This window comes from Peromyscus californicus, unplaced genomic scaffold (genome assembly GCF_007827085.1).
Source record: "Peromyscus californicus insignis strain IS unplaced genomic scaffold, ASM782708v3 Scaffold_16__1_contigs__length_79575227, whole genome shotgun sequence".
In the NCBI taxonomy this organism is placed as follows: domain Eukaryota; kingdom Metazoa; phylum Chordata; class Mammalia; order Rodentia; family Cricetidae; genus Peromyscus; species Peromyscus californicus.
In genome coordinates, this window is record NW_026294458.1 from 66,749,585 (window position 1) to 66,771,547 (window position 21,963).

Below are 21,963 nucleotides of genomic sequence, written 5' to 3' on the forward strand. Positions count from 1 at the left end.
CCCAGTGAAAACTCTACCTCTTGGACCAAAATGTTCTTTTCAATTGGTTAGCCGACCGGTGACAGAATTCCCATAATAGTAAAGTTTATAAGGTTGAGAGATATAAAAGTTTAAGTTGTGTATCTAAGAAAATGTTTTAAGATCTAAAAAGGTATTTTTAGAATGGTAATACAAGCCATGAGAGAAAGTGGTTTAGATATAAAACCTTGGACTCATCAAGATAGGGTATACAATAGGGGTAATTTCTCCGAATTTGCCAAATACAAATGGATTGGACATTGTAAATGTAATTGTTACTTGATAATTGTTCTTGTTGTGTATAGTTTTACCATGTTAGAGTTAAAACCTTTCCTTTTTATTTTGATAAAAGAAGAAATGTTGTGAGATGTTTGATCGCACTGTGTCACTCAGAGATTGTTAATAAAATTAACCTTGAATCAGGGACAAAGTCAGTGACTAGCTGACTGGAATTAGCCATAGAGATTTTGGTGGATCCAGGATATGATAGAGAGGAACAGGAAAGAGTAGGGAAGGGCTTAGAAAGATAGGTGGGCCCTTTCTCAGGAAAGCATGGAGGTAAAGGGTCAGCTGGTCGCTCCTCTGCTGCTTTCTTGATATGTCAGGTTTTTACCCCAATATCTCACTCTTGAGTTTTTAGTAATAATAGAACAATTTAGATAAATCCTTCAAAGAAGGATTGAAACCATAGATCGCCTATAGTAATGTCCTTCCAAAATATTTTCTTTAGTTTTTAATTTTTTTTGTTATGATTTGCCTGGGTAAGAGTTTATTTGGTTTTTTCCTATTTGGAATTGGCAGAGATTTTTTAAATATGGAGATTCTTTCACGAAACTGGACATTTCTTCAGTGTGTCACACTGTTACCACTTTCCTCTGTGAATCTTATGAAGCATTCATGTCAGTTATGACCCTGCAGGCACTCGAGGCTTGGCTCATTTGTTGTTCAATATCTCTTCTTTTTGTTGGAGATTATCAGCTGGATAACTTTAACTGGTTTTTCTTTAGGTGTCTATGTCCTTTACCATGATATCTCTATTTTGTCACAGAGCACATCTAGAGAACTTATTTAACCATGGTAATTTTACCTTTTTTATTCTGTTCACCATATTTTCAGTACTTTAAAAAAAGAATTTAGTCTCCTCACTAATTTCAAATAGTATTTTCCCTTCGTCTACCACATTTTACAGTAGCCTCTCTGTGTTTTCTGCCAGATAATACCAACATCCCTGCTATGTTTTGATTGTCCTCTCCTTTGTGAGATGGCCTTTACTCAGTGCTCAGTGTGATGGGTAATGATGAACTTGTACATTGTACTTTCTTAAGTCCATGTCATAAGACAGAATTCTGTTAGAGAAAGTAATCACTTAGGTTCTCTTGAGAACAGAGATCCCACTTCCATGAATGGCAGTTGTTATATAGCAATTTCCTCCAAGTTGGGACATTCTGTGCTGTAGGGAATCTGCATATTCTAAGACTCAGCATATTCTAAAATGAGGGTCCTTAAAACTCAGGGAGTAAACAACTCAGAAGTTTCAGGAAATTCCTAAAACTAACAAGATTTTTCTAGGCCCCCTCATTCTCCCTCATGAACCCATGCTACAGTAGTAGTTCAGTGATGTAACTGCTTTTGAGTCATTTTTTGCTCCCATAGGTAACCCCTCACCCATACTTGTAACTGGAGAGTTTTTCTCTGGGTCCTGCCAAGTCCCCACAGTCCCGCAGCCCACTTCTAAAATAATCACTCAGACACTTATATTACTTATAAACTGTATGGCCATGGCAGGCTTCTTGTTATCTAGTTCTTATATCTTAAATTAACCCATTCCTATTAATCTATATGTTGCCACATGGCTTGTGGCTTACCGATATCTTTACATCTGCTTCTCATGGCGGCAGCTGGCAGCGTCTCCTCCTCAGCCTTCCTCTTCCCAGCATTCTCCTCTCTCTTTGTCCTGTGTATACTTTTTGCCTGGCTACTGGCCAATCAGTACTTTATTTATTAACCAATCAGAGCAACACATTCAGAGCATACAGAATATCTCACAGCACATACTCCTGTAAGTAACCTTAATAAACTCACTGGTTCACTAAATTCAACTTAGGAAGTACCTTTATTTTGGTCGATTGTTAATTCCCTATCTGAGGTAAATAGACATTTGTTCAGGAGTTCATATATAATTATAGGGACCTTTCTTGAGTTTCTCCATCTTTATTATCTCCATAGTATTTTCTGCTTCCCTGAGATAACCCCCTTTTCAGATCTCTTGCCAAAAGATGTGCTTCCCCCACCCCCAACTCTTTGAACATATCCACAATGCGCTCATATATAGGTTGAAAGGGAGAGAGGGAGGGAAGGAAGGGGGAGAGAGCATAAATGGGGGAGAGATTGAGACTTTCTCCAGGAAGATTGGAGATGCATCCTGGCCTTCTGGTGCTACATCATTCTGATGAGAAAGTCAGGTCTGCAATGCAATTGTCCTAGTTCTGGGTCCTGCTGGGTCTTATTGTTGGTAATGTACCTACTGCTGCTTCAGTGTTTGAAGGCTCACCCAGGGTGTGGGGTATAAGTGACTAGAGAAAAGAAAAACTTTACAGAATGCCATCCCCCCTCTGCAGTGTGTGAGCACAAAGAGACTTTGCTTGCCCAGCTGGAGCTAAAGAGCTCCTCCTGTAGCTCTGTGTGGTACTGAGGTCCACCTATATGTCAGCACTGTGTTTGGTTCATAGTAGGTTGAATAGAGGAAAAAACCCGGCAAAAGCTTAACTCGTTATGAAGAAGTTTGAATTTGGCTTGGATCTGCCAAGTATCCATAGCCCTGAGGTAGCTGCTGCACACACACTGTCCAGGATTGAGAGCTGCTTTCAGTGTTGGCATGGGGCAGAGTGTGTTTCCTCCATCTTGCCCAGAATCACAACCAAGACTTTCAGTACAAGATAAGGAGCCAAAAATAAATAAATAAATAGATAGATAGATGAATGAATGAATAAATAAATAATTATAAAATACCATAAACATTGCACATACTTTATGACACATACAATACATTGACTGTATAAAGTCAGTATAAAGTCAACAAGATGAATGAAAATAAATTGTTTCAGATTTGATAAACTTCAGTCCTTGGAATAATCAATCGCTTTGATTTGGCATACAATCTGGCTTTTATATGCTGCCACTGGAAATGGTTTCTGTCAGGAGACCCCTATGATCGTGGATTATTTATCATATCTTCAAGGCAAGCTGTTGTCCTTAACACTCCTGTAAGTTTTATGAGCACTGACTTCTATTGAGAGAACTGTTAATTAGCACAATCTTTGAAAGGCTTAATCAGGGCAATTCTAAATGGCTACATGCAAAGGCACACTCGTTCTATAGATCACTATGATTACACTACTGAAATGCACAGCCGCCAGAACACTGCTGCGTGCATTAATTATTCATGTACCAATAGAGAAGAGCCTAACATGTTCAAAATAGATGCCAGAAAGCTAGCTTATGAATTAAATTTTGAAAAGAAAATTAATTAGAATTCTATAACAAATCTACTTGTGAAGCAAATCTTTACCTCTTGGCTTTTGCTATTGCACATGTTATTTCTTTTTCATAAGTAGGAGTTATGTATCTTTATTTAGACCTGTTCCTGCTTCTGACTCTGTATTCTAAATCCCTGGTCAGTCTATGGTAACACGGCAGACATGTAATTTAGGAGGCATGACTTTCACTGAACAGAGGGATACATCACTTACTGAGCTGCCTTCCAATCAGCAGATTATAATCACTTTTGATGGAGAGGGTGGATTTCTTCCCTGAAGGCCTCGGGTGCTCTCTGGGGCTGAGATGCTCCTGTGTCAGCAGGGGGTTGTAGCAGGTGTCTGTAGTTTAGAGAGCCAGAGAAAGCCCTCACCAGGAGTGGCACCCTGTACAGCCTCCAGCATTCTGAACGACCTCAGAGAAGTCATTTTACTCTACACTTGTATCTTTTCCCTCTTAGTCCAGGTATTTCCAAAGTCTGATGTTTACTAAGGGCAAGAAACATGCACAAATCCTTGCTGAATATTTTCATGTATAAATAAATCATCTAGTCCCTTTATGACAAAAAGGCAAACTGTTCCCATTATTCCCCTTTTAACCATTTTCAAAGGATGTTCAATAAAATTATAAAAACTAAGAAAATTCCAGGGACATTTTTTTCCCGAATCCAAACATTCATGATTTTTCTTCTATAACTTCCCTTCATCATAGTCATTATGAAGGACAAGCATCTTCCAAAAATGTTTGCTGTTCAGTTTTATCTTGCAAATGGTGAGTACTCTACAGTTAGTGTAAGAATGGATTACTTATTGAGATTACAACCTTAGAGTGTTTAGATGTAAAGCACATGCTTAAGTTTATTCTAATCATGTATCTAAGATGTGAAATCAGTCTAGTTTCCCATCAATGAATGGAAGGGTGGATGGATGAATGAATGAGTGAATAAATAATGATATCCATTATTCACTATTCAGCAACAGAAAGAACAGACTATTATAGAAAAATAGAACTAGGCAGCATTAAGCAAAATAAACTAGAAACAAAAACACCATATTTGTATGTAGAGGCTCTAAAAATATCATATTTTAAATAGACTAGTAATTGCACAGGTTATGAAGTGGGAGGTGGATGGATAAAGGTAAGCTAGAGCTGACCATTGCATGTCTTCTGCGGTTGTCCAACACTGGACTTCACGAACTTGCACAATTAATATTTTTTTTATCAAAAATAAATTTAGAAAAATAAAAATGTATAAACTCTACAATTCTTCTGTGTGTAATATCTTGGAGGCTGATCTTGTATTATTCTTGATGTCTGTGGGGAAAGAATGCCTTTTTAACATTTTAGAGTTGGCACTCCACAACCCCAGGTAGTTATGGTTTTTGCAAAATGTAGCATGGAGAGATACTGTTCTGCTGACCTCTTGCCAGTGCAAATGCCTATAGAAATATGGTTGAAGTAATTTTTTCTGTAATTTTGTGTGATGTGCACAAAAGCCTCTTGTTACGGGTAAGGTCTACTTCCTTCTGCCCCTTTCCATTACAATGATATAGAAACCACAAATTCTGTTTGTCTTGAGTCGCAGATATTCTGTGGGTTAAATAGCCCAGACTTCCGCCCGTGGCACTTCAAGATGGAATCCTATTAGACTTTATGAGATTATCTTTTCCTGCAGAAATTTTCATTAGTTATGAATTGTGTTCTTTCTAACATTCAGCAGTTGGAAAACAGCTGGGCTGTTTTCTGGGCTACAGCTGTCTACCAGAATTCTTCAGATATAATGGAGCAAAGAAAAAAAATCACTCAGTGTATGTAATTTTTCCCTTCTCATAAAACACTTTATCTCCCCAATATTCACGTATTCATGGACGCCAATAAAGACACATAGGAGCCGTTGCCATAACAGTCTGTGGCTGGTGGATCACTTTGCCTCACTGACGGAGCACACTCACCACGAAATACAGACGTTAAATCATTATAATCACATCAGCGTTTCAACTCTAGTCCCTCTCATCTCATTCTAATTTATCATAAACAGCGTGATTAGGAAGTGATGAGTGACTCTCAGACCCTTTGCTGTGATGATACCTAATTTGTATTCCATGGAAAGATAGTCTCAGAAGCCAATAACATATGCAAATTGTGATTTGAGTTTTCTAAATAAATACTTATCCAGATGATGCATATTAATAATTCAATGCCCACACACTCTCAAGGTGTTATGCTTCAATGGAGAATTGACTAGCATTAAAATGACATGTTATTGGTCCTCTAGCACCAAGAGATTTGATGACGGGCTGGTACACTAACTTCTTACCCTTGCAGTCCTGGAGGACAGAAGGGCAAACAGTGACCTTAGAAACTGATGGATAATAGGGTAGAGAAAGAGCAATGGTATAGTAGCAGAGAAGAGAGCTTTTAATCCAGATATTGAGCTCAAGAAAGGGAACCTCTCCAAGTACAGTGCTGAGGTCCTCCTAATGATGGCGATGGATCCTTTTCATTCACCCCTATTAATGCAATGGAAAGTTGAATGTATGTCCTATAAAACACTCAAATTCAGCCGAGCTGACTTAAAGTCAGCTCTGTATACTTAATTAATCTAGAGTTAGCTACAATTATCTTAGACAAAGCCTTACTCCCTTTAAAAAAAAAGCAAGGAGTGACTGTCTCACACACAGGGAGATGAGCACTTTGAAGACATGGTGAAATGTGAAAACACAATATTATAGTTTGGGTCTGGAATATTCCCAAAGCCCATGTGTTAAAAGCTTCTTCCTCGGTTTGATGTGATTGGACATGTGAGACTTTTCAGAGGTACGATTCAATAAATGGAAGTTGGGGATGTGCTGTTGGAGACAATACTGTGACCCAGCCTCCCCCCACCCTCCGCCACCACACCCTGTCCTCCATCTCCCTCTTTTCTTCCTGGTTACCGTGAGGTAACAGAGGTAACAGGCCTTCTTGACGACATACTCTGCTCATGATATACTGTGCTGCCTCGGGCTCAAAACTACAAGAGAAAGTAACTCTTTTGAATGGAAACCTGGAAGTATAGATCATGATAAGCCCTTTCTCTTACTAAGTTAGGGGTGTCCAGGTTTGTGCTACACTAACAGAAATGACTAACACATAATATTCAAGAAATGCTGGGACAGAGCCTTGTGAGGCATCGCGTGCTCCTGGGGTAATGGCGGGTTGACTGCAGCCCACATGATGGATGATGGAGTTGTGCTAGCTGCAGCTGTCGCCATCATATGGGTTAGTGAGGGATTCCTTATTGCAAGCTTAAGAGCAAAACCCAAAATTTGAAGTGCTGTTCAAATTAAATTCATATGATTTTCACAATAAATTAAGTTTGTCTTTAACTTATAGGACGCATATATAATGAAGATTATACACATGCATCATGTGCCACTTAAATCATGTTCAACCTATCATGGTCTCAAACCTGTATTGTTTCTTCACAGAGGAAACACTAAAATCCTTTCTTACAGCTTTTGAAGACATAGATTAGACAATTGCTGTCTGCCCATTTGAAAAGCCTGTAAATGCCTGCGTTTGTGTCGCTAGCCTGGGAAGAATGGCCGTTTGGACATACAGCTAAGAACTCTTCCTCTCTGATGTCTGTCCACGGAGCTAGTTCCTTTCCAGCCTCACTCTTCCCTGTGGCTGCCAGGGCTGTTTCTCTCAAGGTTATCAAATTGAGGCCAGCAAATTTCTAAGCCTGACATTCTTTCAATTTATCCATGATCTAATAATGCACAATTTATTTTTTGATAAGTTTATTTTTATTTTTAATGCATTGTTATTATTACTATTATTTATTATTATTACATGTGTGTGTATGTGTGATATGTGTGATCATAGCCGTGTGTGCTGTGGAGCTTGTGTGGAGATCAAAGGACAACTCCTTAGAGTTGGTTTTCTTTTTCCACTGTGGGTGGTAGGGATCAGATTCAGCCTTGCTCAGCCAGCACATTGACCCACTGAGATATCTCACAGGCACTGTTTTTGCTTTGGAGATAGGATCTCACTATGCTTCCCTGGCTAGCCTTGGGCTCAAGCCCATTCTGCTTTGAGCCCCTGAGTAACTGGGATCATAGGAGTATGATAAATGTTCATATCTATCATGCCTATAGGGAATGTCTGTTTGCCTTCCTTTTATTACAACCATTTCTAGTTTTCTAAGATCTTTATCACATATAAGCCCTAGCCCCAGTCTCCCAAACTCGATAAAAAGCAGCTCTGAGGATTTTGACTGAAATGACATGGAATTGACAGAGAGTCCTGGAAGAACTGGAAAAGTTGAGTATTATTGACATCACTACACTATCCCACCCACAGAAGGATGCCAGCCTCTCTTCCTCTCTGATCCTGATGTGGTCTGGATATGAAATGTCCCCATAGGCACGCATGTTAGAGCCTAGGTACCCAGTTGGTGGTGCTATTTTGGCACTTTCTGGGAATTTGAGGTGGGGTCTAACTGGAGGAAGGTGGCCTCTAGAAACAGGTCCTTGAAGGTATATTATCCTTGACCCTTGCCTGTCTCCTCTCTGCTTCCTGCCAACAAGCAGTGAGGAAGATTCTTTGTCACACACACACACACACACACTCTTCTACTCATGAGATTTTGCCCAAGCATAGTGGGCCACGCAATCAGGTGTTTTGGTCACAATGACACAAAAGTAAATAATACTATTGAACTTTCATGTGTTTGTATTGCTCCATAAATGTCAAGCAGATATGGAGTTGCTTGCTATTTACTTCGAGTCTTTTGTTGGAAGCAGATGAATGATGAGATGGAAGCCTAGATATTCTGCACACAAGACAAGTACTCTACTGCTGAGTTATAACTCATCTCTCTTGTGACCCCAGGGTGGTTTAGGGTGTTTATTTTCATAGAGTTAGGATTCCTAGTATGTGTGGCTGGCATAAATAGTCCACTAATTTTGGTGTACAGATTGTGAAATTTTCTTGTTGGTTTAAAAAAGTCTTTGTATTTCCAGTCACATCATTCATAAATGACAATAGTTTTTGCCTTTTCAATTATTTTACCTTCTTTATACCATCTGTGGGTCATACTGATTAAGATATTCGGTACAATGCTGAGTAGCCACAGTGAACGGCAGGTTTCTCTACTGCTGGCTTTAAAGGAAGACATCCAATTTCATACCCCTAAGTATGGGAATTAATACAAAATAATTTGACTTCAGGAAGATAATTTATTAACCAAAATTTCCCCTCTATCCTTAGTTTTCTAAGTGTTTTAACAACGTGGAATATACTTTTATTAATTCCTTTTACTTTTGAGATTTATTTACTTACAACAGAGTCTCCCGAAGCCAGGGTATCTCTGAACTCTTCATAGCTGAAGATGACTTTGAACTCCCGACCCTTCTGTCTCCACCTCCCAAATGCTGGCATTACAGGTATGTACCATCCCACTTGGGTTAGGCAGTGCTGGAGATCCAAGTGAGGGCCTTGTGCATGTTAGTCAAGCTCCCTAGCCACTGTGCAACACGCCCAGCCCTTCAGTTCAGTTTTAGAATAACTGCTCTTCGAGAAGCCTTCAGGGCATCCTCAGGTCAGCGTGAAGCCTGCTCTTCGGTCCTGCCAGTCTTTCAGCTCTCCCTCCCACAGCAGGCTAGGCAGTCAGCTTAGAGCTCTTGCTATCCACCAGCTCCTAAGTAACACATGGGCAGACCAGTGTTTGATTGCTGGCTTCATCCCGGAGCCTGGTGTGGGCCTCTGAATAGTTAGTTGGGAGTGCATTTGCACAAATAATTTGTTGAGACTATGTCCTAGAAACTTCACTTATTTCTTCTTAAAGCAAATTATATTTATGATCACTGGACTTCATATACAAAGAGTAGATAATAAATTTGACTGAAAAGTTTCATTTATTAAAATTCATATTTCCTGTTAATACAATAATCCCCAATACATAATCTTGTCTTTTGGGGAGACATCTACTTTCTTCTTTGATAAAACAGAAATTATTGTTATATTTTCAATCAGGTTCATCTTTATTTTAACATTGTTTGTTGCTGTTTTTCGTCATGGTGCTGTTATTAAAACAAAAATGAGACTTTCACTGTTTGTTAGTTTTTTTTTTTAATCAACTCGACAAAAGGTAGAGTCACCTAGGAAAAGGGAACTTTAACTGAAGAATTGCCTCCAACAGAGTGACCTGTGGGCACCTCTGTAGAGCATTTTGTAGGTTAGAGGTTGATGTGGGAAGGCCAAGCCCACTGGGAATGGTGCCACTTCTGGACTGGTGTTCCTGGGTTGTATAAGAAAGCAGGCTGAGCAAGCCATGGTGAGCAAAGCCATTCCGTTATGGTCCCTGTTTCAGTACCTGCCTCCAGGTTCCCATCTTCACTTCCCTCTATGATGGACTGTGTAAGCCAGATCAACTCTTTCCTCCCTGAAGGTGCTCCTGCTTGTGGGTTTTATCACAGTAATAGAAAACAAACTAGAATACCCAGCAACTTTTTGCTCAGTGCTTACTTTTCAGTTATTTTTCTCATTGCTGAAACTAAAACAATTTCATTTCAGTTTAAATGCTGTTCTTTACTGATGCAAAAGTCTCCTGAGTTTAATTAGCATCCTCAACTATTTAATGATCACAGGACCACAAATGTCACTTGAAAATGTAAAACCTTTATCTTTTAGCTCCCTTTTGCTTTCATGCGTGGCATGGCCCTAAAAATCACAGTAGTGGTATTTATTAGCTGTCTTTGTGAAATTGTGGGTAATACATCTTTCACATGTCATTGAGAAGAAAAAAAACTGAATCCCACCAGGATCTCCAATATTGGTTCTTTCTGTGGTACTTTTTGTTTTTGCTATTAGATGTATTTGGACTGGTCTACATTTTACAGCAGAGGACTGGAAAAACAAAATCCTATTTTTGAGTTAGAGATTTAAGCCCTACATCGGATGTTTTGGCTGACACTCTCAGCCGATCTGGCTCACATTTAAGATTGTACAATTATTTTTTTTCTGATGTGACAGAGTGTCTTTATTTTCAGTAAGAAAATTTTAGTTTTTAGTTTGCCACAGTGGAAAGTAATAAATAGTGACTAAGTAAGACCCTGTGTTCCCTTGGATTCTCCCAGTTCTAAAGAGTACTCTGCAAACCACAGCTTTCCCCTGGACTCCCTTCTAGGGAGTGCCAATCACTGCAGTATCTCTTTTCCTATCCATCAGGTGTCTGTCCTGCCTTCTCTGTAGGAGAGTTGCTGAATGATGTGTATGAATAAATCTGATGGGAAATTCCTTATTTTTCAAATTAACCCCTTTTTTTTTAAGCATAGAGAGGCTTCCAAACTTCAAGTGGCTGCTCATATTATCAAAAATCTCTTAAATATAGAAAAACTATCAGGTTGTGGAGTCTATCCAAAGTGTCCCACATAATCCCCAGTCTCAGAGTGTACATTCTGATTTTTCATCTATAGAATACTCTAGTATTTATCTCCATTTGAGGAAAATGGAGATTATCTTGTACTCTACATCCTGAGTGGTATCTAAGATTGTGTCCACACTACATAAAGCCAGGTGTCTACTTTTACCATGGAATACAGAATTATTTCATTTTAATTTGAGGAGGCATAGCCAATAAGAGTCTATTAACAGCAATTCACCTTTTATCGGACCCACGATTTTCTGTCTTTGAGTCCAAGCTTAACTTTCCCCTCCAGCTACTTTGAACAAGATGGGTTTGGCCAAGAGAGCATTTCCTTGCTTCTATCTTTGGCTGTGTGTGCAGGAGTCTCTCTGTCTGGAAGGAATTTCCCTTCATTCACTGTTCATTTGTGTAAACATGTACCCTTCCTTCAAAACTCTTATCAAACGCCATTTATGAAGCTTTCTCTAAACATCTCACTGTAAACACACACACACACACACACACACACACACACACACACACACACACACACGTTTTAAAAAAAGCAACACCTCTCTCCTCAGCTGTGATTGCTACAGTGGCAGAGGGAAGCCACAGGAAGAAGGTCTCACAGACCTTACTTAACCTATTTACAGACATTACAGAAGGCCCTAAGTTATCTTCCGAGCTCTCCCTCACTTCTTTCAAAGTTTATTTAAAACTAAACTAACATCTTTATTTTAAAAATAAACTATGAGGTTAAAACCAATTTATAAAATTATTCAAGACAATATTCTATTATCTCAATTGTTTTCTTTTTTGCTACTTTTCTGATAATATAAAAATTTAACTTTCTGTTAAGATGGTTCAAATTATTTAACAGTATATATGCCCAGATGCTTGAGAAAGCGGAAGCATAGTTTTTGAATTCCAAACCAGAAATGTTGGCAAACATGTTCACGAAAGAACTCTTGTGAGCATTCTTAGAACTGATCTCCCCACCCCCCATTTCCCCACTACAGCATAACAGAAAAAAAAAGCTTGGGTGGAGTTGAGAGCTCTTTTCAAATGTAAAACAATCAGTGGAAATCCTGAAAATGTATCCTCCTTCATCCAGTGGGAAAAACACTTTAAAGTTATTTTTTTCCCCTAAGAATTGTTTAGCAAGAGATTTACTCAGAAGTTTCTATTTTTGACAGAAAGTTCAGTTTTAACTGCCTGAAATATAATGCCATCTGTGTTTACTTTTCTCTTCTAAAATACAATTCCTTTTTCTCCTGTGCACATAACAATCACATGACTCTAATAACCCAGATAAATGTGTAAATTTCATTTTTTGAATCTAAGCCACAGAAAGCATATCTTCAAATTACAATTTTTAAGATATTCTGGTTAACAGTTAAGTCCACAATGGTTATTTCCCTCTGAGAGGGAGTGTGGAGTTGAGAAACTGGGCACAATGCACATTGGAATGTAGTGAGTGCACAGATGGAAGCCTCAGGGGCACAGGACCAAAGAATCCCAGACTTACTCATTCATACCCATCACTGGTTCCACTCACACATCTACCTGGCATTCAGAAATCACTGCAAATCATTCATCAGAAGCTTTGTATTATCTATGGTCTATGAAGTGATCTATAATCATAAAAATCATTATAGATTAATATTTGAGTTACCCCATTTCTGTAAAAAAAAAAAATTATGCTGATAGGCAATTAATTGCTTTCTCAATGAATTTTCCATAAGGAAAAATTCAGAAATTTTACTTAGTTTATATTTTATTGAATATTTGATTTCCACTTAAAATTACTAAAATTTCCATATTTTAAATTTCATCCTGGCATTTCTTTTATAGCTAATAGTCTCCAAGAACATTCCCAAATATTTTTGGAGTGAGGTTTATAGTCAAACAGAACTCTAATATCAGAGCTAACACGGATTCTAGAAAGTTTCTGTGACATGTCTCCCTTTCAAGAAACAAGGAGGATTTTGTTGCAGAGCATTTCAATGGACATGTTCTCAGAGCAGCTGGGCCTATGGGAACTAGCCCAACACTCCCTGTTTCCACTTGAGCCTTCAGAAGGCAGAGATAAGCAGAACTACATGAGAATGGAAGAGTTCCTCCCACTCACCCGTGTGCACGTGGAAAAGGAAAGTAGAACAGGGTAGAGCCTGGACCACTGCTCATGGCTGAGAGGGAACCCCAGGAGATGCTCACTGCAGGGAGACCATTTCTACCAGCTCTTGGTTTTTCACTTGTCAACTTTACAGGCAAGCCCACACTTAGGAAATAATTTTCTGGCCTTTCAACCCGAAGGCAGGCTTCACTTCTATTGTCCTCTGCTCAGAAGCAGCACTGAAATATGTTTTTAATCCCATACGGGGTACACTTAATACCATCTGTACTTTATGTGTGTGTAAGTTATATATAACTCATGCCTACCTTCATTTAGGTTCCAAATTTATTTTTCTGGGTTGTCTTATATACATTATGTAAATAACTGAGATTTCTTACTACCGTTGTTTTCTTTATCCACAACCTCTCCTTTTCCTTAACTAGTGGATGTATTAGACAATTCAGGGCATGGTTGGTAAAATACGCTGATCATAATTAAACAACAAATGTTAGCTTATGCATCCTTCAACACAGGAGACAAAAGCATATCATGAAAGAGTTGTCAATAACGTGATTACATAAGGCATTACTATAATCACACAAGAAACAATGACATGATCCCTTTAAAACTCTTCTAATAGAGGTAATTTTTTTATTAATTTACACATCTGTCAACTAATACGATACATGAGGTGTTAATGCATAATTAAATCTCTAGTAAAGATTTTAAACCAATAATCACTCGTGTGTGTGTGTGTGTGTGTGTGTGTGTGTGTGTGTGTGTGTGTGATGAAATCTTATGCAGTAGCCGAGACCAGACTGGAACTAATTATGTTACCCTAACTGGCTTCAAACCTACAGTAATCCCTCTGGCTCAGCCTCCCTAGTGCTGGAATTACAGGCAGGGGCCACCGTCTTCTGCACCAACCCTCACTCTCTTGTCTGTCCTTGTAACTTAGCATTACTTGAAAGAGTAACTTGACAAAAGGAAGAAGAGCACTGTTCAAGCTCTACGCTACTCACGAGAGAATGTTCCCAATGTAGGCATAGTAGGAGCAGCAGTAGGGTGCACTTCCATCACAGCAGTAAGATCTGCACTCTTTGCCACACTGAGCAAGGCAATTCTCTACAATGCAAAAGGAGAGCGGTTGAAGTTGTGAAGTCACAGTTTAAGGAAAAATTATTCTGTTCGTGTCTCAATCAGTCAACCGGTTTTTAGCACATAGAGATGTTCATTTTCACACTCTAAATTCCAAAACGCTTCTAAGGGTCTAAATTGGCCTTTCTCCCCAATAGACTCCAAGTTGGTAGAAATAAAGCCCTTCTTCCCAAGTCCCTGCTCTGGACACTCTAATGTAGTTGGCTTTGGGTGAACAAGATTATGATGACAGGAATGTATCAACTCATCAGTCAATAAAGTGGCCAATGGAGTTCTTCTCATAGTTTCTAAACAACAAAGCTTCCTGACTTTAGAGTGTTGATTCTCTAATAACCTCGATTAATGGAAAGTATTATTGACATAGGTGATGCCAACAATGATCCTTGAAAACTAATGTGTATATTTGTCATGGTAATTCCTTAATGCTTTTCCTTTTATGTTATTTGTTACCTCTATAATTATAGTTCCTATATATACAATTACGTAGTTTAGTCTGCAGACTGTCCATCCATTAGGCTTGGAAGATAATGAGTTGGTGTACAGATGTTCATAGAAATAACTTGTAAATTGAGAGTTTAGTTAATGTCCTATTGAAGAATCAATAAACTATAAAACAACACAATGTGATGCAGGAAATTTCTGATTAAAAGGATATGTTGGACCTAATATGACCACATTGCTTTTTCTTGTGTGCTTTTCAACAAGAAAATTCATACAAAAATATTTAATAAGAATCACACTGACCTTAAAGAGCTTTGTGTTCCACCTAAATGATTTCTTTCTCAGTGTAGAGTTAACACTGAGCTTTAACAAACAGTAAACATTATGGTAGATGTGTTTTGGGTACATATTTTAAAACGCATTGTAGTCTGACAATTTATACTGTATGTTCAAGAATTTTAAAATAAGGCATTTTCAATTCAGCTCCTGAAAATAATGTCAATTGTATGGTATAAATTATATGAAGATTTTGGTTTCCTATCAAAGTTTCAATATTGAAAGTACAAAGTATTATCTTTTTTTTTTTATCACATGTTCTTTTATTGCTTTTTCTAAAAAAGGAAACATTAGCCAGGTGGTGGTGGTGGTGGTGGTGGTGGCACACACCTTTGATCCCAGCACTCGGGAGACAAAGCCAGGTGTATCTCTGTGAGTTCGAGGCCAGCCTGGTCTACAGAACGAGATCCAAGACAGGCACCAAAACTACACAGAGAAACCCTGTCTCAAAAAAACCAAAAAAAAAAAAAAAAGGAAATTTTAAGGAGCTTTTGTGTCAGGTCTTCCTAAAATATTATCCAAATGGAATATATCCTGTTTGACGTTGTTAATTAATGTTTTTGTTTATTTGTTGTTATTGTCTTTTGTGGAGCAAATGAGAAAAGTCATATTTTCTTCCTGTATTTTATTTTATTTCTATATCACATATCAACAAAATGAACTTTAAAGGTTTCCACTTGACTGGAGAGGGAAATTAGTTTTGCTATTTTACTTAAATCCACATGAGAAACACAATAAATCATACAGCTCCAAGAGAGAAGTTACTGCATTGTCAATAGTGTTTTCAAGGAAATGCATCATTTTTTAAACTTTGTTTGTTTTCTAGATATACCTTGATGTAGCCCAGACTGGACTGGCTACATGAATGCTGAAGATGACGTTTAACTCCAGATCTCTTGACTTTTCTGAACACTGGGATTAGAGGTATATGCCACTTCTCCTGTCTAGGACACTCACTCTAATTTTTTTAGGCTTCCTATTCTACAGTGTTCTTACTGAATTTCTCCAGCTTGATATTTTTGTTGTCGAATTGATTCAAGAATTTAGCCAAGTCAGCTACCTCCAGAGTTTAGCAGAGACGTGCCACTGTCTAAAACGACCCAAATCATGAGGGCAAGACTCCACTACTTGTGGTGCTGGGAACAGAGACTTACAATTAAGCTTGCCAGGAATTCAGTGATTCAACTGTCCCGATTGCACTAGTTACTGCTGCCATAAGGACACGGTGTTATCAAAATACTGTGAGCCAACTTTACAGGAAACCAAGCCCCAGATTTTCTAGCCAAGAAACTGAATAATTCCTGCAGCAAATATCCATGCATGTCACACACTGTTCACTATGGTGTTTTTATGGTGTTTTCTAGCACTGTTGTCTACTTCCCAGAACTAAACGACGGAAAACGGTAAATTTAGTAGTTTGACGAATGTACTCATGATCACAGTCCTTCCTAACTGAGGCCTCAATCAGACCTCAAAGCTTATTGTATTGTCATAGTTACTTTTTCTCATATTGAGATTAAAACGATGAAGATCATAGTTTGGACTGCACAGTATGGACTGTTTGTCCTTTGCGAAATAATGGAACAGTCCAGTTGCCCTCTGAAGATAAAACAACATCACTCCTAATATTCAACTATCCCTAAAAATGAGTTCAAACTGTCGTCTAGCATTTTTTAATGAAAGGTGTGATCTGGAGGTTCTCCCAGGGTACTTGACCACCCCACCTTCAGGAATGTGTATTACTGGATATCACTATCTGGTTTAAAGTCCTTGCTTAGAAATGGCTTCTGCTAGCTATAGCTGAGGCTAAGAGAGGAAGGAAAGGGGGGCAGCAGAAGCCATAGGCTGAGGCCCAGAAGGTAAAACCTTGATAGAATCCTGTCTCTGTAGCCTGAAACGGGAGTTGGACAATAATATAGACACTTCATCGGGATCTCTTTCCAAAAGTTCCTCCATGAAAAAACACAATGTGTTAAGCATAGAATTTACTCTTATTGGCTTAAACAAATAGAACATGAATGTACTGCATTTACTTTGTGCAATATACTAGGCCATAGTCAATGTATCCACTTAGGGTTCTTTTTGTGTGTGTGTGTCGGGGGGAGCTGTGAAACTATCAATTCATTTATTGAATGTTCAGGCATCTAACCACAACCTATGTGTCCAGTTGCATCTCTTAATTCCAACCAAACTGAACTCTCCATTTTTGGGGATTATCCATTTTACCATGCAGCCTGTGCTAACACTATACCCTAATGTTTTTTTGGTCTAGGACTATTCTAGTCTCTAAGGGTCTTATTCCTTCATGCTTTCCTTACTCAGACTTCCTAAGGGCACATTGACTGAGCTCTTAGCCTTGCCTGTCTGTGAGGCTATTTTATTGAATGAAATAAGCATTACCCAAAGGGGCTTACTCTTTTGAAATAGCAATATGGCAACCTTCTTTGATAGCTCTAGTACAAGATTGTACCTGTTCTGTGATACATGCTTTCCTGCATTAAACTGATATATGAGCTCACCTTATCACCCTCTGACAACTCAGAGCATGGCCTCTGCTCTGGTATCAAATGAATGTGGCAACCTTAAAACAGCCTCTGATGTATGAGGTTTAGGAATTTCCATCAAAGAATTCATCAACTTAGCATTTCTTACATGAGACAGCAAGATAGCCTAGTGTTATCCTACAAATATTCTGTAGTTTATTAGTAATTTGGGAGAGAAAAATTTAAAGGGAAAACTGCCTAGAGAAACCACCTAACTGCTGTCCAGTGATGTTGGTTCCCTGAACACTGGAGCAGCTGTGCATGTAGTCCTAAGAACTGGAAAAGGCAAGAGCAGGTGTGTAAAGTTGAAGCTGTTCAGCCTACCACAGGGAAGAGACTCAGCACAAGGAAACTGTGGCTCCATGAAGTTACTGAGTCAGGGCAAGAACATCATTAAAGCTTCATTGGCTTCTTGCTATTTTCTTGTGTTTGTGTTTCTTTGATAAACTGAAGAGGTGGGAAGAATCTTCCCTTTCAAGGAACAAGAAGAGAGAAGCTGATGTAAAAATCAGGAACGCAGTTGATACTTAGCGCCCCCACACCGGAAACCTGTGTACAATCTAAGCAGCAGAAATGCTGCAATCACTAGAATTGGAATTATTTTCATCAAATAAGAGGCACTCCTCCTTCTTGCAGTAATTTCTATATTAGAAAGTCAGCATTTCCCCTAGAGTATCTTCAATATAACTTTTAGATAGTAATTTGCTTTTCAAAATCTGCTTATTTTTGAAACAGGGTCTCATATATCCTGGGGGTGGGGGTGGGGAGTCCTCAAACTAACCATGCAGCTGATAATCACCTGGAACTACAGATTCTCCTGCCTCCACCTCCCCAGTGCTGGGATAAAAGACATGGGCCACCGCAGGTGGTTAATGCAGTGCAAGGGATTGAAGCCAAGCCTTTTTTGTTTGTTTATGGTAGGCAAGTACTTGACCAACTGTGCTCAACTCTAGGCCCTAGTTTGCATCTTGATAGATTGCATTTTTCTACAAGTGAGGACTCCTTTCTGGCAGAGCTGGGGTGGGGGTAGGTGGGGGGTGAGGAATTTGATTATTTTGCTGCAACCAATGAGGTCGAAGACCATCTTTTCAGTTGCAGTGTCTTGGTAAGTATGGAGAAATGAACAGCTCTGCAGACTGAGAGATCAACCTATGAGTCTTTGTCATAGAAAGTTAGAAACACACGATGTTTTAAGCTCACCCTCCGTGAATAGGAGGATGCAAGGAGTGAGCTTGTAATTAACTTTATACTTGAGTAAGCAGTGAAAGGCCATGTAAGGCTCCCTGTCAATCACAGAACAAGAAAACCACTCTGCTTCATTAATTATTAGCAATTGCCACTAGGAATAATTATAAGGAGGAAAATGAGGGGCTTTGCACAAACAGGTGCTTAATCACATTAAAAAAAGAAAGAAACTCCTACTGGCCCTGGTGAAACACTCGCCCAAATCATATAGCTCACAGCACATGATTGCCCAGTCCTTGTGGATCTTCTAAAGAATACGGGAAATGTCTAGAGTATCTGAATTCTAAGAGGAAAAACTGGATAATTCAGAACGTGAGCAGCCTGAGATGAAATGCGAAAGTCACTAATGCGTTTATTTAGAATAACTTCGCCTTTAAGTTTCAAGTATTTTAAAAAGTCTCTGCTGGGCCTCCAGCAGGGTTTACTTAAGTCCTGGGTGTGTTTTTACACTAGTCTGATTAAATCCCTTAAAGGAGAGTTTCTGAGTTGTTTTGCAAACAGACAAGAAAGCAGAACAGCAATGTTAAAGGAGAGGTGGGGGTTCGAGCATCCCGTGTTGCCTCCTAGAGAATCGCCGCTTTTTCTACGGCCGGCCCTGCTTTGGCCCTAAGCCCCAGGACCCCCTCTCCCTGTTCCCGCTACTACTGACCTGTGTAGACAAAGAGCAGGACCAACTTCGGAAGCAAGACCCCTGGACGCCGGGGCAGCCTCAGCGCGTCCATCCAAGCCGGTGGCCCCAAGCAGCTCTGTAGGACAGACGGGTGGACCTGGTAGAGGGTGGAGTGAAGGGACAGCCAGGAAACCCAGCAGGGATGCGGAGGATACAGGGTGGTCAGGTGGACAGGGATATGCTCCCGAGAGCAGGGTCCAGAGCAGTCCTGGCCATGACCCCAGCCGGAGCCCTCAGGAAGCTGGCTTCGGAGAGCTGGGCGCCGGTGGTCCTTGCCTGGCTGAGCTGCCGCAGGGGCTCTTTGTCCCGCCCAAAGGTGCTGGCTCTGTCAAACAAGAGGCAGCTTCTTTGGCGTCCTTGGCCACCCAGGCTCACATTTCGTCTTCAGGGTGGCACCAAAACGGGATGGGGGTGGGGAGGTGACGGACTCCTCCCCACTTCCCTGAGTTTTCCTCTATAGAATGACAGAGTGCTTGGCTCCATCAGGAAGGAACTTCTGAACTGTTTGGCTTTTGCTACAGTTTAGCCAAACCCTGGGGACTACTGTCTCCTCTGGGTCACAACACTTCCCATCTGCCCTGAAGCAACGGATGGAGACCTTAGCTCCCTGTCTAAACATATGAAGATGGGAGTTTGGGGATTTAAAAGGTAATTGCACAAAGAACAACAACAGTGAAGGCTTCCCAGAATGTTAAACTACAGGAATTACACGGACTCTCTGCTGAAAGCTGGTAGAATGTATATTAATCAAATAATTGAAGCATGTCAACCAATTCAGGGGAAACAAAATGAAAAAAGAGGTGTCTGACCACCGCCATTGCTCTGGAGTTACTGTCCTATGCAATTAGATAAGAGAAAGAAAAAAAAAAACTTACAAAACTTGGAAACAAAGACATTAGCAAATTAGGTGTTCATATGGGGGAAACTCAACCAACACTGAAGCTTTTTTCTAAAAACAAAACCAAAGTGTTCAACACTATGCAGAAAGGGAAACAGGGGAGAATAAAGCATTCCCCTCAATAATTCTGCAAATTGAGGATGAAATAGATCTTAATATTGTTGCCAACATGAAATTTTTCAGGTAAATTGGATTCCACAGCTTGTATAGAAAATGAAGATGTACAAGGGAATCCGTGGCTGATATGTAAAATTAAATTAAATTATAAAATAAGATTTAAAAGAATTTCTGGCAGGAATGGAAAAACTAAAAAAAAAAAATGAAGATGTAAGAGCCACAAAACAGCAAACAGGAAACTGGAGATATTTACAGACAATTCTGCTACATATGCTATTGTCATTTTCTTATTTTTTAAATACTAAACTGATTGGAAGACATTACTTGTTAAGCTTGAAATCAAGCAACTAAAATACTAATTTTGAGAAGCAACACATGCCCCCAAAGTCAAATATATCTGCACCTTAAATTAGTCAATCTTCCTTGAAGAATTTTTACCTATGTACATGGGCCAAAGACCAAAGGATGAGAATATACAGCACCTCTGATTACATTTTATGCCTGAGGAAACCCAAAAAGAGGAAGCCGGATCAATTCCACTCTCACCTTCAGCCAAACACATTGAAGTTTTAGTGACACCATTCAAATCTACTGTAACCTGGAAAAATATTTTAATACATTTATTTTATTTAAGGGAGAGGCGCTATGTGCACATATAACCAAGGACAACTGTGTCTTCTTGTACACGTGTGTCTCAGAGAACAAACTTGGCTTGTACGGCACTATCTATTCTAATTTTAACCTGCGTTTCTGACTTGAGGCCTTTTAGTCTGCATTAGAAGAAGTAGATTCCCTATCCCAGAAATACTTGTCCCTACAGTTTTGTTTTTGTTTTTCTTTTTTTTTTTTTTCTTTTTTTTTTTTTTTTCTTTTTTTTTTTTGGTTTTTTCGAGGCAGGGTTTCGCTGTGTAGCTTTGCGCCTTTCCTGGAACTCACTTGGTAGTCCAGGCTGGCCTCGAACTCACAGAGATCCGCCTGCCTCTGCCTCCCGAGTGCTGGGATTAAAGGCGTGCGCCACCACCGCCCGGCTGTTTTTGTTTTTCTTAAGTTACAGAATAAATCACATTCATGCATTGGAGTAAGACTCAACAGTTTTTTACTCTTATGATTGGAACCTGGAGAAGACCTTAACACAGAAAGAATTCAAGTCTTTAAAAAGGAATACACAGGTATATGGCAGTTTTTGCAGAGCTGGGATATGGCGTTATAGTCTTTGGGATGAGAAGATGACTGCCTCTATAGATCAGATCTTCAGGGTGAGGACAGGCACCAAAGCATGGAAGATGCAATCTCTCCCACCTCTGGATGTACATGGCTCTGGAAGAGGCTGTTAGACTAGCACTCAGAGGACCCCATACCCAGTTCAGGATGTCAGAGGTGGGCCTAAGAACCTGCATTTCCAACATGATCCTATTGAAGAAACTGCTGTGTCAGCACCATAGTGAGAGCCACCGATTTAGAATATTCTGACACCCCACAACTCGTGTCACT

The 21,963-nt window shown here is 39.5% G+C and overlaps 1 protein-coding gene across 1 annotated transcript in view; it reads right to left on the minus strand.

Moving 5' to 3' along the window:
* Cyyr1 (cysteine and tyrosine rich 1) overlaps positions 1–19,825 on the minus strand; it is a 103,498-nt gene extending 83,673 nt beyond the window's left edge. Inside the window, exons 1-2 of the mRNA XM_052741068.1 lie at positions 19,437–19,825; positions 14,087–14,189 (exon numbers count right to left, since the gene is read on the minus strand). Of these exons, the coding sequence (XP_052597028.1) occupies positions 14,087–14,189; positions 19,437–19,509 (176 nt within the window). The 5' untranslated portion in view covers positions 19,510–19,825. The remainder of the gene's footprint in view (positions 1–14,086; positions 14,190–19,436) is intronic.
* Between the last annotated feature and the right edge of the window lie 2,138 nt (positions 19,826–21,963).